Source organism: Populus alba, chromosome 17 (genome assembly GCF_005239225.2).
Source record: "Populus alba chromosome 17, ASM523922v2, whole genome shotgun sequence".
NCBI lineage: Eukaryota > Viridiplantae > Streptophyta > Magnoliopsida > Malpighiales > Salicaceae > Populus > Populus alba.
In genome coordinates this window covers 13,830,593-13,845,707 of record NC_133300.1, presented here as the reverse complement: position 1 = coordinate 13,845,707, position 15,115 = coordinate 13,830,593, and the positions used below count along the sequence as shown (strand labels likewise).

At 36.7% G+C, this 15,115-nt stretch overlaps 2 protein-coding genes across 6 annotated transcripts; both read left to right on the top strand.

Moving 5' to 3' along the window:
* Window positions 1–6,408: 6,408 nt before the first annotated feature.
* LOC118031784 (exocyst complex component EXO70E2) lies at window positions 6,409–10,147 on the top strand. Of its 5 annotated transcripts, none has more exons than XM_035036278.2 (3): window positions 6,409–6,655; window positions 7,295–7,502; window positions 7,569–9,803. In XM_035036278.2, the coding sequence occupies exon 3, from the start codon at window positions 7,603–7,605 to the stop codon at window positions 8,752–8,754; it is 1,152 nt and encodes a 383-aa protein (XP_034892169.1). In that variant the 5' UTR covers window positions 6,409–6,655; window positions 7,295–7,502; window positions 7,569–7,602; the 3' UTR covers window positions 8,755–9,803. The 5 variants fall into 5 exon arrangements, 3 of the variants coding, with proteins under 3 accessions (XP_034892169.1, XP_034892168.1, XP_034892166.1); XR_012168387.1 differs by adding an exon at window positions 9,906–10,147 and having other exon boundaries at window positions 6,410–6,655; window positions 7,295–9,682; XR_012168386.1 differs by adding an exon at window positions 9,906–10,147 and having other exon boundaries at window positions 6,410–6,655; window positions 7,295–9,770.
* Window positions 10,148–11,460: 1,313 nt separating this feature from the next.
* Window positions 11,461–14,635, top strand: LOC118031785 (exocyst complex component EXO70E2). The gene is made up of 2 exons (XM_035036280.2): window positions 11,461–11,606; window positions 12,108–14,635. The coding sequence occupies exon 2, from the start codon at window positions 12,387–12,389 to the stop codon at window positions 14,391–14,393; it is 2,007 nt and encodes a 668-aa protein (XP_034892171.1). The 5' UTR covers window positions 11,461–11,606; window positions 12,108–12,386; the 3' UTR covers window positions 14,394–14,635.
* The last annotated feature ends 480 nt before the right edge of the window (window positions 14,636–15,115 follow it).

Below are 15,115 nucleotides of genomic sequence, written 5' to 3'. Positions count from 1 at the left end.
AGCCAAGGTGCCTGGCTCTACATCACTATCCAAAATGCCTGAAAGATCTCGGTTCTACAATATGTAATGTATGAGTGGAATAAAAATTAAAAAAGAAAGTTTATCCTGTATCATTGTCTCGTTGGCTAACATAAACTGGTTAGATTGTGATTGCACAATCCCCACAGCATTTTCGGTTGCATCTTTGTCCATTATATATTAACCTCCAGGACAGCTTTTGTTTCCAATGTCGCCTGCTTCTCTCTGTTCGATGAATAACACCACGTATAATTTCTTTATTTTCTTAGAAATATCGAAATAAAAATTTCCCAGAAGACAAAACTCTGTAACCAATCACACAGCAAGGCTTCGATTGAATTTAGGATGGAACACATAACCATCCAATCAGGTACGATGGCGGTGCCCAGTTCATTAACTGGCTGCCATTTGAACACGTTCCTTGCAAGTTGCTGCGCAGTTGCCAGCTAACATATGGGGACCTCCTGGAAGGAGTCACTAAATGGAAGAACTGGGGCCATGAGGTTGACTGCAATCCCCGAGCTCTGAACCTTACCAGCCACATGAACCCTCAACACAGCAGACAGGCAATTCGTTCTAAAATGGTTGTTGTGTCTTTGATATATCAAAATTGGCTGCTTAAAACGAGGACCGAGTTGAAAGGGAAAGTTGAGTGTTCTTGAGAAATGGTTTTGTCTACAAGCACATATGATGTTAGTCCTCCTCCTACACAAGGAAGGATGGCAGCAAGAAAACAAGGTCAGGTGGGGACATTTGCAATTATATACATGTTAGCCCATCACTGTCTGGATTCTGGAAAGATGATAACAGGGTAGAGCGCGTTATTCTCTTATGAAATTTCCCAAGTGAAAGAGACTTGAACATGAGCAAATTGAAAATCTGTACCCCCTCCCTGCTAAATAAAAGCAGTCTTTATGACGCAACGTCATCTGATACATCCCTAGAAAATGAACTTGGAGCTCCAAGTTTGCCACTCTCATAGATCATGTGTTGGTCCGAGAATAACTTGTGTAATCAAGATATAAAAACATGTTTTTGATGTATTGATATTAGAAATAATATTTAAAAAATAAAAAAAATGTATTATTTTAATATATTTACAAGTAAAAAATACTATAAAAAATCACTTTCAAAACACATTTTTTTTTTTTCAATTTAAATCAAGTTTCATCTTAACTTGTTTTTAGATTTGATGCTAGAAAGTCCAAATGATGCATTTGGGTTTGGATTAAACTTGTGATTTTTTATTATTGGGACTTCTATCTTTTCTTCGCAAGTATTTTGATGGATGTTCCTTCGCACCTGTACTCCTTCGGGCCTTATTAATCCAAGAAACTTTCCTTCCGAATCAAAGAGCAGAGAAATTTCCAAACAAGAGACCTCAATCAATCAAAGAAGTAAAAAGGAATATTTGTTTCACTTTTTGGGGGTTAAATGCATGTGAAAGTGCCACGCACTGCGAGGAAACTTCTTGTTTCCCTGTCGGAAAGAAATGTCGTAGTATCCGCGTAAGACCATTATGGCTGAACTCCGGTCAACACTTTTTGTTGAAGCTTGGTACCTAAGCTAGCAGAAGACTTAGCAGTAATTCACTGCTGTATTATTTCTTTGTTTTAGCTGAGACTATTATCTAGTGTAGGATATGCTTTTGATTTCTTTGTTAAAATTATCTAGGATTGAATTAACTTGTAATCATCTCCTTAAATAAAGGAGAAGAAGGCAGACACGTTTCTTGTTATTAGTTTTCCATTCAAAATTCTGTTTCTCTTTTTCCTTATAAATAAAGACTTGGAATGGCAGTAACCAATAACACAATTCTGCTCTTTGTTCTTTAACCTTAATCAGTAAAAGTTCTGAGTTCTTTCTTTCTTTAGTTCTTTCCACCGTGATTATTGTTCTTTGTTCTTTTCTTTTCTCCATCAGCAAACATAAGGTTGTTCTTTAGATTACTACATTTGGTATCAGAGCTCTTTTCTGATCTTTGAAGGGATTCTTTGTCAGTGAGAAACACGAGAGTACTGTGAGGATAAATCAAAGTTTTTACTTTGAGGGTTTGTGAGTGATACACGAGAGAGGAAGTGAGTTTTCTTTTAAGCAATGGATTCTACAAATTTTCTAGCAAAAACACCATTGTTTGCAGGGCAGAATTTTGGTGTGTGGGCTGTAAAAATGGAAACCTATCTCAAAACTCTTGATTTATGGGAGATAGTGGAAAGTGATAGGCAACCTACTCCTCTAGGTAACAATCCCACAATTGCACAGATGAAGTTCTTTAATGAAGAAAAGGCAAAGAGATTCAAAGCTCTTTCTTGTCTTCATAATGCTGTAAGTGAAGACATCTTCACGAGGATCATGGCATGCAAATCTGCCAAGGAAACATGGGATAAATTAAAAGCAGAGTTCCATGGTGATGAAGAATCAAGAAGGATGCAGATTCTGAATCTGAGAAGACAATTCGAAGGTCTGAAGATGAAAGAAAATGAGAGCATCAAAGATTTCTCTTCTCAAATTTCAAAACTTGTGAATCAAGTAAGACTCTTGGGAGAAGAGTTTCCAGACTCTAGAATTGTAGAGAAAGTCCTGGTGAGTTTGCCAGAAAAGTTTGAACATAAAATCTGTTCTTTAGAAGATTCTAAAGATTTTTCTGAGATAAGCCTACAAGAATTGGTGAATGCATTGCAAGCTGTTGAGCAAAGGCAAGCATATAGACAAGAAGGATCAAGTGAAGGAGCTCTTGTTGCAGTTTACAAGGATAAGGGTCGGGCTAAGAACATCTTCAGAAATAATCAAGAAGGAAAAAGAGAAAAAGGGAGAGACTGGAAATCTGCTAACTGGCAATAGAACAACAATAACAGTTTCATGAGGGGGAAAGAGAAGAAAGAACATTTTCCTGCTTGCAAATACTGTCAGAAAACCAATCATCTTGAAGCCTGGTGTTGGCTCAAGAATGCTCAATGCCGAAAATGCAAGCAATTTGGTCACATTCAAAGATTCTGCAAAAATAGAACAGAAACTGAACAACAAGCACAAGTAGCCGATTGTTTAGAAGTCAAAGAAGAACTTCTATTCATGGTCACAGTTCAGGACATATGTAATTCAGCAGAGACAAAGGATTCATCATGGCTCATTGATAGCGGCTGCACTAATCATATGACAGCAGACTTAAGCTTATTCAGAGACTTGGATAGAAGCTACTTGTCTAAAGTCAGAATTGGCAATGGAGACTGTGTGAAAGTTGAAGGAAAAGGAGCAATTGCAGTAGAAACACTGTCAAGTACAAAAATTCTAAAAAATGTTCTTTATGTGCCTAAGATCAACCAAAATCTAGTTAGTGTGGGTCAATTGATTGAATCTGGATATTCAATAGTTTTTAATGATGGAGTGTGTGACATTAAAGATAGAAATGGAATTCTTTTACTGTCTTCAAAAATGATGAACCGAAGCTTTAATGTTAATTGGAATGAAGTGTGTTTAAGTGCTAATACTTATGAGTGCAAGGAATCTGTTCTTTGGCACAAACGACTGGGACACTTCAATTATGCTACTTTAAAAAAGAATGGCTGACCAGCAGATGGCTCATTGGGTTGCCAAATAATTCAGGAGCAGCAAACTATATGTGAGGAGCTTGTCAGCTGGGAAAAACAAACCAGAACTGTTTTTTCCAGAAAATGCATTACAGGGCAGTATCTAAAACTTCAGCTTGTACACACAGATGTGTGTGGACCTATGCACAATGAATCATTAAATGGTTCAAAGTACTTTCTTCTGTTTATTGATGATTTTAGCAGGTATTGTTGGGTTTATTTTCTAAAATCCAAAGCTGATGTGTTTGCTGAGTTTGTTAAGTTCAAGGCAGCAGTTGAACTAGAAACAGGAAACAAATTGAAGACCTTGAGATCTGACAATGGAGGAGAGTATACCTCTAGACAATTTGAAGCATACCTTGCAAAAGAAGGGATTAAACACCAGCTGACTGTTCCCTACACACCACAACAGAATGGCGTAAGTGAAAGAAGAAACCGAACATTGATGGAGATGGCTAGATGCTTGCTCTATGAGAAGAAGTTGCCATTGAATTTCTGGGCAGAAGCAGTAAACACAGCAGCATACCTTATAAACCGAATGGCTTCAAGAGTTTTGACAGATAAAACTCCTTATGAACTCTGGTATGGTTTTAAACCCGGTATTGATCATTTAAAGGTGTTTGGAAGTATTTGTTATGTTCTGAAACCTGAAGTCAGAAGAAGGAAACTTGATCAAAAGGCTGATATAGGGATTCTTATAGGATATAGTACAAATTCTAAGGCTTATAAAATCTATGATTTGAATGTTAACAAAGTGGTGGTTGCTAGAGATGTCAAAGTTGTAGAAAATGCAGCTTGGAACTGGAAAAATTCATCAAATGAAGAATCAAAACCGATGCAACAAGATGAGTTGGATGCTGCAAACATGATTGATCAACAAACAGATGTTGTTGGGAATATTAAGCAACAAACTGATTTGGATGCTGCAGAAAACAGTGATGATCAACCAGTAAGAGGGACAAGATCTCTATCAGATATCTATAGCAGGTGCAATGTAGCCGAGGCAGAACCAGTAAATGTTGAAGAAGCCATGAACTCTCAAGTTTGGATAGCAGCAATGAAGGAGGAGCTTGCAATGATAGACAAGAATCAAACATGGATGCTAGTTGACAGACCAGCTCATAAGAAGGTGATTGGAGTGAAATGGATTTTCAAAACAAAAGTAAATGCAGATGGAAAGATCAACAAGCATAAGGCCAGACTTGTAGTGAAAGGATATTCACAAGAGGCAGGGATCGACTTCACAGAAACCTTTGCTCCAGTTTCCAGACATGAAACAATGAAACTCCTGCTTGCTCTAGCAGCACAAAACGGTTGGTATATATTTCAATTGGATGTTAAATCTGCATTTTTGAATGGTGTGCTAGATGAAGAGATTTATGTTGAGCAGCCTGCTGGTTTTGAAAAATCTAATTCAACAAACAAGGTTTATTTACTGAAGAAAGCATTGTATGGATTGAAACAAGCTCCTAGAGCTTGGTATAGCAGGTTGGATAATCATCTCTTAAGCTTGGGATTTAACAGGAGCATGAATGAGGTAACTTTATATGTGAAGCATGCTGCTGGACATAAACTAATTGTATCAGTTTATGTTGATGATTTACTAATCACAGGGGATAAGGAGCAGCTTGTAGAGGAATTCAAAACCAATATGAAAGACATGTTTGAGATGAATGAACTTGGTTTGTTAACTTATTTCTTAGGAATGGAAGTAACCCAAACTGATCAAGGTTACTTTCTTTGTCAAAAACGTTTTTCTTTGAAAATACTGGACAGTTTTGCAATGAACAATTGCAAGCCAGTAAGCACTCCTATGATACAGGGGAAGAAGCTATTGAAAGAGGATGGCTCACCAAAAGCTGATGGGAAAATCTACAGGAGTCTAATTGGGAGTTTGCTGTATTTAGCAGCCACACGTCCTGACATTCAATTTGCTGTGAATTATCTTTCCAGGTTCATGCAAGAGCCAAGTCAAAATCACTTTATGGCAGCTAAGAGAGTATTAAGATATCTAAGAGGGACTGCAGGTTTTGGCATACACTTTGTGAAGTCCAGCTCAATCAATCTTGTTGGATTTTCAGACAGTGATTGGGGAGGAAGTGATGAAGGAATGATGAGCACGTCAGGCTACTGTTTTGCTGTGGGAAAGAGTATGTTTTGCTGGAATTCAAAGAAACAATCGGTGGTGGCACATTCTACTGCAGAAGCCGAATATGTAGCTGCTTATGTAGCAGCAAAACAACTAATATGGCTGAGGAAGATGCTAAGTGACTTAGACTGCAATCAACACAATCCCACAACATTGTTTTGTGACAATACATCAGCTATAGCCATTTCTAAAAATTCTGTCTTCCATGATAAAACCAAGCACATGAAGATCAAGTTTCATGCAATCAGCCAGTTTCAACAAGAAGGAGAACTGGAACTATGCTACTGCACTTCTGAAGATCAACTAGCAGATTTTTTCACCAAACCGTTGGGTAAAACCAGGTTTGAAGATCTAAGGGCAAGAATTGGAATGACTAGCTTTGGAACCAAGGAGGAGTGTTGAAGCTTTGTACCTAAGCTAGCAGAAGACTTAGCAGTAATTCACTGCTGTATTATTTCTTTGTTTTAGCTGAGACTATTATCTAGTGTAGGATATGCTTTTGATTTCTTTGTTAAAATTATCTAGGATTGAATTAACTTGTAATCATCTCCTTAAATAAAGGAGAAGAAGGCAGGCACGTTTCTTGTTATTGTTTTCCATTCAAATTCTGTTTCTCTTTTTTCCTTATAAATAAAGACTTGGGATGGCAGTAACCAATAACACAATTCTGCTCTTTGTTCTTTAACCTTAATCAGTAAAAGTTCTGAGTTCTTTCTTTCTTTAGTTCTTTCCACCGTGATTATTGTTCTTTGTTCTTTTCTTTTCTCCATCAGCAAACATAAGGTTGTTCTTTAGATTACTACACTTTTTACTGTATAGAAAAAGAAGAGCCGAGAGAGACGGTGGCTCCAGTGTCTGCTAAAGTTGATAAAAAGCTCCAAAGCTCCAAAGCTCCGAAAGAAAGGTCAGTTTTAGCTCTTAGTATTCTCAGGAAATTAAATCGGATGCTTGCTTGTTCATCTCTTGACTGCAAAATCTAAAATCTGCTTTGTCCTTCCATTCCTTGCTTTGTTTGATTGTCTTTAGCTTGTCTTGGCCCTGTTCATTTCAGATATGTTTGTGTTTATTATGCCTTCATATGCCATGATCTTGAGACTGGGAGCATGTATCAATGATTCTTAAAGATTGAATAATGATCCTCTCTAGAAAATTAATAATAAAAAAAACAAAATAACATGTCTATATATATATATAAGGAGATAAATATTCTTTTTATATGGAGTTTTTTTTATAAAGAAAACAATTTTGACATTTTGAATTTCTTAAAAGAGAAGATAATATATTTAATAATTATTAATAATTTCTTTTTAATATATGTGATGATTATTAATAAAATTTAAAGATATTTTTGTCGAAATTTATGGAAATGCACGCGCCCACACACATACACACACAAGTGAATTGGGTTTCAATGTTTTTTTTATCACTGTTGAGCTGTCTACTGATACGGTTGATCATAGTGATTCTTTCTAGTGCACTGAAAGTTCTCATTGTTCTGGTCTTAAGCTTATGCAATTATTTTCATTTTCTTTCCTGTAATCAGTTCTTGAATCGCGGTGCTTAATTGCAGCAAGCACTCAAGATTTCCTTCACTGGTTACTTGCTAGAGAACTCCAGCAAAAGAGTTTATATTCCGGTTTGGAAAGTTAATGTTCTAAATTTCCAGCCAACAGACTAGCATTTAGTGCTGTGATTTTTGGGAATCGAAGTCTATAGCTGAGAGTTTAGAGGCTACTTTAGCAACTTGAAAGGTAATCTTAGAGTTGTAGTTGAAATTCAGGATTTGTGGTTCAATGTTCTGATTATTGACTATCCAGGTTGTGATTGTTGGTGATCTTCGATTTGTAATCTATGGGGGACCATGACATGGTGGTTCCAGAATTAGAAGGGGAAGGAAACCTTATTGCTGCGGTGAAGCAAACTATGATGGCATTAAGATCAAGAAAGAATCTTACAGATGACGAGATGGAGATTTTGGGCGACCTTCATACCCAATTAACTACCACAATCACAATCAGCGACAGAAAGGCTGATGAAAATAACAAGATAGAAGAAAGGCTAAATGTTATTGAGGAGAAGATTATGAGATGGGATAGACATTGGCCTATGATCTGGGACTCGCATCTTGATCAAGCTACTGCGTATCTGAATGCTGCTGGTGAAGTCCGAGAGCTGAATGAAAGACTGGAGACTTTGTTGTGTCGGAATGATGACAGCGAAAAGAAGATGCTACAGAGGGCTCAAAAAGTTCTTCAACTGGCAATGAAAAGGCTTGAGGAGGTTTTCAAGCACAAGCTTGTTGAAAACAGACAACCCTTCGAGCCAAACCATGCTTCTGTTTTCTTAAGTGCTGCCGATAGAGTCTCAAAAATCTCTCCTGGGGATTACTTGGTTGAGAACTCAGATGATAGATGTATTTTTAACAGAAATTCAGAGGAGTTCATCATTGATTTGGTTCAATATGATGCCATTTCTGAGCTCAGACGAATTGCAAATTTGATGTTCATTTCTGGTTATGGTGATGAATGTTCTCTGGCATATATTAGCCTTCGAAGAGATGCCTGGAATGAGTGTCTATTCAATCTTGAAAAGGAGAAACCGAGAATTGAAGATGTGCTATTCTCGAAGTTTGACAGCATAAAATCGAAGAACAAGAGATGGATTCAGAAGATGAAGATCTTTGTACGTGTCTATCTTGCTAGTGAGAAATGGCTCTCTGGACAGATTTTTGGGGAACTCAGAACGGTTAATTTGGTTTCTTTGCCTGGGGATTTAATCTTGCTGCTATTGAAGTATTTTGGGAAAGACATATCTATTCATCCCCTAAATCCAGGAAAGCTATTCCATAATCTTGACATATACGAGGTCCTGACTGGTCTTCATCCAAATGTAGATTCTTTGTACTCCGACAAGGATATTTCTCGAGTTAGAGTTAACAGTGATGAGGTTCTAAGGAGATTGGCGGACTCTGTGAGGCGAACACTACATGAATTTCAGAATTAGATTGTTACATACATGTCCAGAGATTCTTTTGCGAACATTCTATCTGAAGGAATTCACCCTCTCACCAAATATGTAATGAAGTACATCATTACTCTCGCTGACTACAGCGAGACCCTTAATTTTCTCCTCAAGGACTATGATGGGGAAGATCCCATGTTAGCATCCCCTTGCAAGAATTCAGATGTGGAAGAAGAGAACATAAGTGGAGGCACCTGCGACTTTTCCCCAATCGCTCACTACTTTCGATCAAATGCCTCAATTACAAAATGGCTTTACAGTGGCTCCCCGATGAGTTCAGCTATGCAAGAAGAGAGCATAAGTGGAGATACATCCAACTTTTCCCCAATTTCTCTCCAACTGGGATCGGATGCTTCACTTCTAAAATGGCTATCCAATTGCTTCCTGCTAAGTTCGGCTACAGAGGAAGAGAGCATAAATGGAGGCACATGCGACATTTCCCCAGTGGCTCTCTACTTTCGAGTGGTTGCTTCCATTTTAGAATACGAGCTCTACAACAGGGCCAACTCATTTAAAGATGCTTCTTTACAACACATATTCTTGATGAACAACATACATTACGTGGCTGAAAAGGTGAAGAATTCAGAACTTCAGTTCATACTTGGAGAGGAATGGATACGAGAGCACACCAAGAAATTCCAACAGCTTGTGTTCAACTATGAGAGAATTACTTGGAATCCAATCCACAATATACTGAATGATGAGGGGTCCGATTCAAATTTTGTCTCGAAAGCTCTTCTCCGGAAAAGGTTGCGAAGCTTTTACCTTGCTTTTGAAGAGGTTTGCAGGACCCAAACAACATGTTCTATACCTGATACTCAACTTCGAGAAGATTTACGCAATTCAGCTCCCCTCAAAGTGATCCATGCATATAAGAAATTTGTTGAACTACATGCCAATCACACAAGAAGTAAGCTCATTAAGTACAGCAATTTACAAAATCGCTTATTGCATCTCTTTGAAGGCTCAAAATTAGGATAATTTGTCAACCCCCACAGGTGATGGCAGAAAAAATGGAACTTTCTTGTCTATTATTTCCATGTTACCTTGTTCCTCCTTCTCTCCCTTCAAATTTGTATTTTGATATACTAATTATAAAAACATAACAAGCTTGTATTTTGATTTATGAACAGGCTGGCTTAGCCACAGAACTACAACCAGCCAATTGCAATCTCTGTTAGTTCCCAATATGTAATCGAAAAATCTCTTCGGCATTACTCACTGGTAGTATGAACTATTCAGGGTAGGTTCTAATGAATCCATGTCAGTGGCTTGGGTTTGACTCTGTTAGCCATTATTTTCTCTCGAGGACAAGTTTTATTCATATCTATATATCTTAATAATTCTTAATTCCTCTCATTTCCACTCTCGGATCCCCATGACTATTATAATATCTCGTATAAAAATTTAAATTCTAAAAAGAAAAGTCAATAACTCTATTATAATAACTATTACAAAGAGTTTAATATGACATGTTGTGTAATATAATGTAGTTTTTAGAAAAATCATGTAGATAAAAACATTATATGCTTTTATGTTTATATGTTATGTGTGTGTGTGAGTTTATTATTAATAAAAAAAAATACAAAATCTAAAGACGAATAGGAGTGTCCATGATTAAAAGGCTAAGATAAATGGACACCAAAGTATAAACAAGTAGTGTTTGGAACTGTGGTTTGGAAGCGCTTTGAAAAATTTAAAAATTTTTAATTTTTTTATTTACTTCAAATTATTTTTTATATATATTTTGAGATCATTTTAATATGCTAATGTTAAAAATAATTTTTTTTAAATAAAAAAATATTATTTTGATATATTTTAAAATAAAAAGTATTTTAAAAAATAACAACAAAAATACTTCCAACAAAACACATATAATAGATGGATTTGTTAGGTTTGAGATTTTTTGTGTGAGTACAAGCCATTTCATAATTCATACGTAACATGCATTTCATATTAAATTATCCTATAAGGATGTAGATGGGCTTGAATTACACTTGTGATTTTGTGTTGTTATGCCCCTTTCCTGTACTTTCTTAGTGTTCGGATGGACAGGATCTCTGGCCTTGGGCCTTGTCGTTAATGTCAAAACTTCCCTACAATTCAAAAGAAACGGGGGAAAAAACAAAGAAAAATCAACTGTAATATACCTGAGATTTTGTTTTTAAATATTTTTTTAAAAAATTAAATTTATGTTTTTTATTTAAAGTAATATTTTTTTAATATTTTTAAATTATTTTAATATACTAATATCAAAAATAATTTTAAAAAATTAAAAAAATATATTATTTTAATATATTTTTAAATAAAAAATACTTTAAAAAACAACAATAACTATATTTCTAAACAAGAATTAATTCTTTATCATCGATGCCGTCGAAGAGAAGAGATCTTAGTCATTCAATTAAAAAAAAAAAAAAAAGACGAACACTTGGGTTTCCATGTAAAGACTAAGAGCGTGTTTGGCAGTGTGGTAGCAGTTGTTTTTCAAATAGTTTTTCGTGTTTAAATGCATGCCAATGATGTTTTTTTATTTTTTAAAAATTATTTTTGACATCAACACATCAAAACGATCTAAAAAATACGAATCGCACTAAATTTTAACAAAAAATAAATAAATTTTTTGGGAACACGGGTTGAACCGCGTGCCCAAACAGCCTTAAAAAGTGCCACGTTGTTTGTGGAAATTTCCTTCTTCCTTTCAATAAATTTTTGTCTCTTCGTAGACCAATATGGCCAGAGTCAACAAGAGCAGGAGAGACATGGTAGCTCTAAAATCTGCATAACTTGAGAAGACTAATTGCAGCAAAGGCCTTAAAAGAACCGAAACAAAGGTCAGTTTATGTTTGATCTTTGTATCTTAGGATACTACTCGGATATGTACACACACACACACACACACACATGTATGTATATATACATATGTTTGTTTGTTTCTTGACCTGGAAAATCTAAAATCTGTTCACTCTTTATTCTTGGCCTTCCATATTTCTGCTTAATTTGATTGTCTTTAGCTTGTTTTAAACTTTGTTCTTACAAAATCTTTGGAACCTCATTTCTGATATGCTACACATGTTTATCGAGCTACTACTATTATGAACTTGTTCTTTCGTGTTTAATGGCTGCTAATTAAAGACTGGATATACAGAATCCTCTCAGAAAGAGTGAAAAATGAAGAAGATATATATATATGTATATACAAGTGAACTGGCTTTTAATGTTGTCTGATGAATTCGGAGCCGGTTACTATTACTATTAATTGTAGTGATTCTAACTAGTTTATTGGAAGTTTAAGCTTATAATACAATCACATTCGTTTTCTTTCCTTCAATCAGTTCTCGACTCGCGGGCCTCTTTCGAAAGCATTCAAAGTACCCTTCATCGTGTATTTTCATGATATCTCAAGCAAAGCATTTATATTTTGGTTTGGATTATTAGTGTTCTCAGTTTTCGGAATGAAAGTATGCGAGTCTGAGTTTAGAAGCTAATTCATCTGGGTGGGAAGGTAATCTCAGTGGTGTAATTGAAGCTTCTGGGTCCAGTACTCTTATTATTGAACATTGAGATAGTGATTGCTGGTGATCTTGAAGTTCAAATATACGAGAGGCAGTGACATGGTGATCATTGATGCGGCGAAACAGATTATGGGGGCATTAAGGTCAAGAAAGAATCTTACAGATGATGAGAAGGAGATTCTGGGAGACCTTCATACCCAACTAACCACTGCAATAGCAATCAGCGAAAAAGAGGTTGAGGAAATAAACAAGATTGAAGAAAGGCTAAATGTTATTCAGGGGAAGATTATGTGTTGGGAAAGATATTGGCCTATGATCTGGGACTCGGGTCTTGATGAAGCTAATGAGTATCTAAATGCCGCTGACGAAGCCCGACAGGTGACTAAAAAACTGGAAATCTTGTGTCTGACTGAAGATAGAAAAAAGGAGATGCTTCAGAGGGCTCGAAATCTTCTTCAAATCTCAATGGGAAGGCTTCAGGAGGAGTTCAAGCACATGCTTACTAAAAATAGACAACCCTTTGAGCCAAAACATGTGCCTGCTGTTTCAATTGCCGTCAATGCAGTCTCAAAAATCTCTCTTGGCAATAAACTGGTTAGGCATTCGATGCTAAGAAAAATCATTAACAGAAATGCAGAGGAATTCACCATTAATTTGGTTCAATACGATGTTATCCCTGAGCTCAGACGTATTGCGAATGTGATGTCCATTTCTGGTTATGCTAATGAATGTTCTCTGGCATATATCAGCATTCAAAGGAGCGCTTTGGATGAATGTCTCCGCATTCTTGAAAGGGAGAAACTGAGAACTGAAGATGTGCTGAAACTGGATCAGGTAAGCTTAAAATCGAAGATCAAGAGAAGGATCCAGACTATGAAGATGTTTATGCGTGTCTATCTTGCTAGTGATAAACGGCTCTCTGAACAGATTTTCGGGGAACTTGGAACTGTTAATTTGGATTCATTTACTGAGCCTTTAGTGCTTCAGCTATTGACGTATTTTGGCAAAGCCATATCTACTGGTCCTGAAAATCCAGGAAAGTTGTTCCATTTACTTGACATGTATGAGGTCCTGGCAGGTCTTCTCCCATATTTACATTCTTTGTACTCTGACAAAGGTATTTCTCAAGTAATAGTGGACGGTGATATGGTTCTAAGGGGATTGGCTGATTCAGTAAGGAAAACACTTGATGAATTTGAGGATTCCATGATGACATACACAATGACAGAGCCTTTTGCAGCTGAAGGAATTCACCCGCTCACAAAAAATGTCATGAATTACATCAGTGCTCTCACAGGCTACCACGAGACACTTGATTTTATCCTCAATGACCATTGTGGAGAACACCCCATGCCAGCACCCTCTTGCATGAGTTCAGGTGTGGAAGAAGAGAACTTAAGTGGAGGCACATGCGGCACATGCGATTTTTCCCCAATTGCTCGGCACTTTTTGTCGAATGATTCAATTCTAAAATGGCTCAGCAATGGCTCCTCGATGAGTCCATCTACTAAAGAAGATAGCATAAGTGGAGGTACATGCAAGCTATCCCCACTGGCTCTCCACTTTCGAGCATTTTCTTGTATTCTAGAATACAAGCTCTACAACAAGGCCAAGTTATTTAAAGATGCTTCCTTGGAGCACATATTCTTGATGAACAATATACATTACATGGCTCAAAAGATTAAGTATTCAGAACTTCAGTTTATACTAGGAGCGGAGTGGATTCAAGAGCACGACTGGGAATTCCAACAGCATGTGAGGAACTATACGAGAGTTACTTGGAGTCCAGTCCTCTCTTTATTGAAGGATGAGGGGAATACCAATTCGTATGCTGTCTCGAAAGCCCATGTGGAGGAAAAGCTTCGGAGCTTTTATCTTGCTTTTGAAGAGGTCTGCGGGGCTCAGACAGCATGTTCTATCCCTGATGACCAGCTTCGTGAAGATTTACGAAATTCGACTTCCCTCAGAGTGATTCACAAATATCAGAAATTTGTTGAACGACATACTGATCATGTAAGCGACAAGCACATTAAGTTCAGAGCTGATTATTTACAGAATCGCTTGTCGCAACTCTTCGAGGGATCCCAACTTAAGATCATGGCATAACCCCCACAGGAGATGATATTGTTAAAAATTGCTTCAGTACTGCTATAGGTCGTCTTTTTATTATATTAGTTTCAGATATCTGTTTCAGCAAATAAATTTGCTAGTCTTTAGGAGTTGTTAGTATGTTAACAACATATTGCAGATCATAGCGTGAATTTCATCTATTAATTTGCATTTAAGTTTGTTTTTTCAGGTATTTAATTCTAAAGATGTTAATCAAATAAAGAGAATCAATTTTCTCTCGTCTGCTGCTTTTTTGTATTCTCTCTTCTCTGCAGTTTTAATTTCTTCCGTCTCTTCTTCTTTAAACTTTCATATGGTATCGAAGTTATCTTCTTATGGGATCCATGAAATGAAAGTTGAAGCCAGTTTTTCTCAAATTGCTCCTCCTGTCTTCGATGGAGAAAACTACCGGTTTTGGACAGTGAAAATGGAGACATAGCAGGAAGCTTTAGATCTATGGAAAGCTATGGAAGAGGATTATGAAGTTCCTTCCCTGCCAAACAATCCAACCATGCTAACTTGGCTCTCTCTGTCTCTCTCGGAGTTTGTTTGTTGCAGGGGAGAAGGTGGCTGTGAAGGGATGCAACAAAGAATTGGTTGTGCTTGGAATTATGAAGTGGAAAAGCTATCATGTAACAGCCCCGAATTTTATGGAGGCATTTATTCTCATTTTATGAAGTCGTGTACATGAAAAATATGGTAATTGTTTTTATATGTAT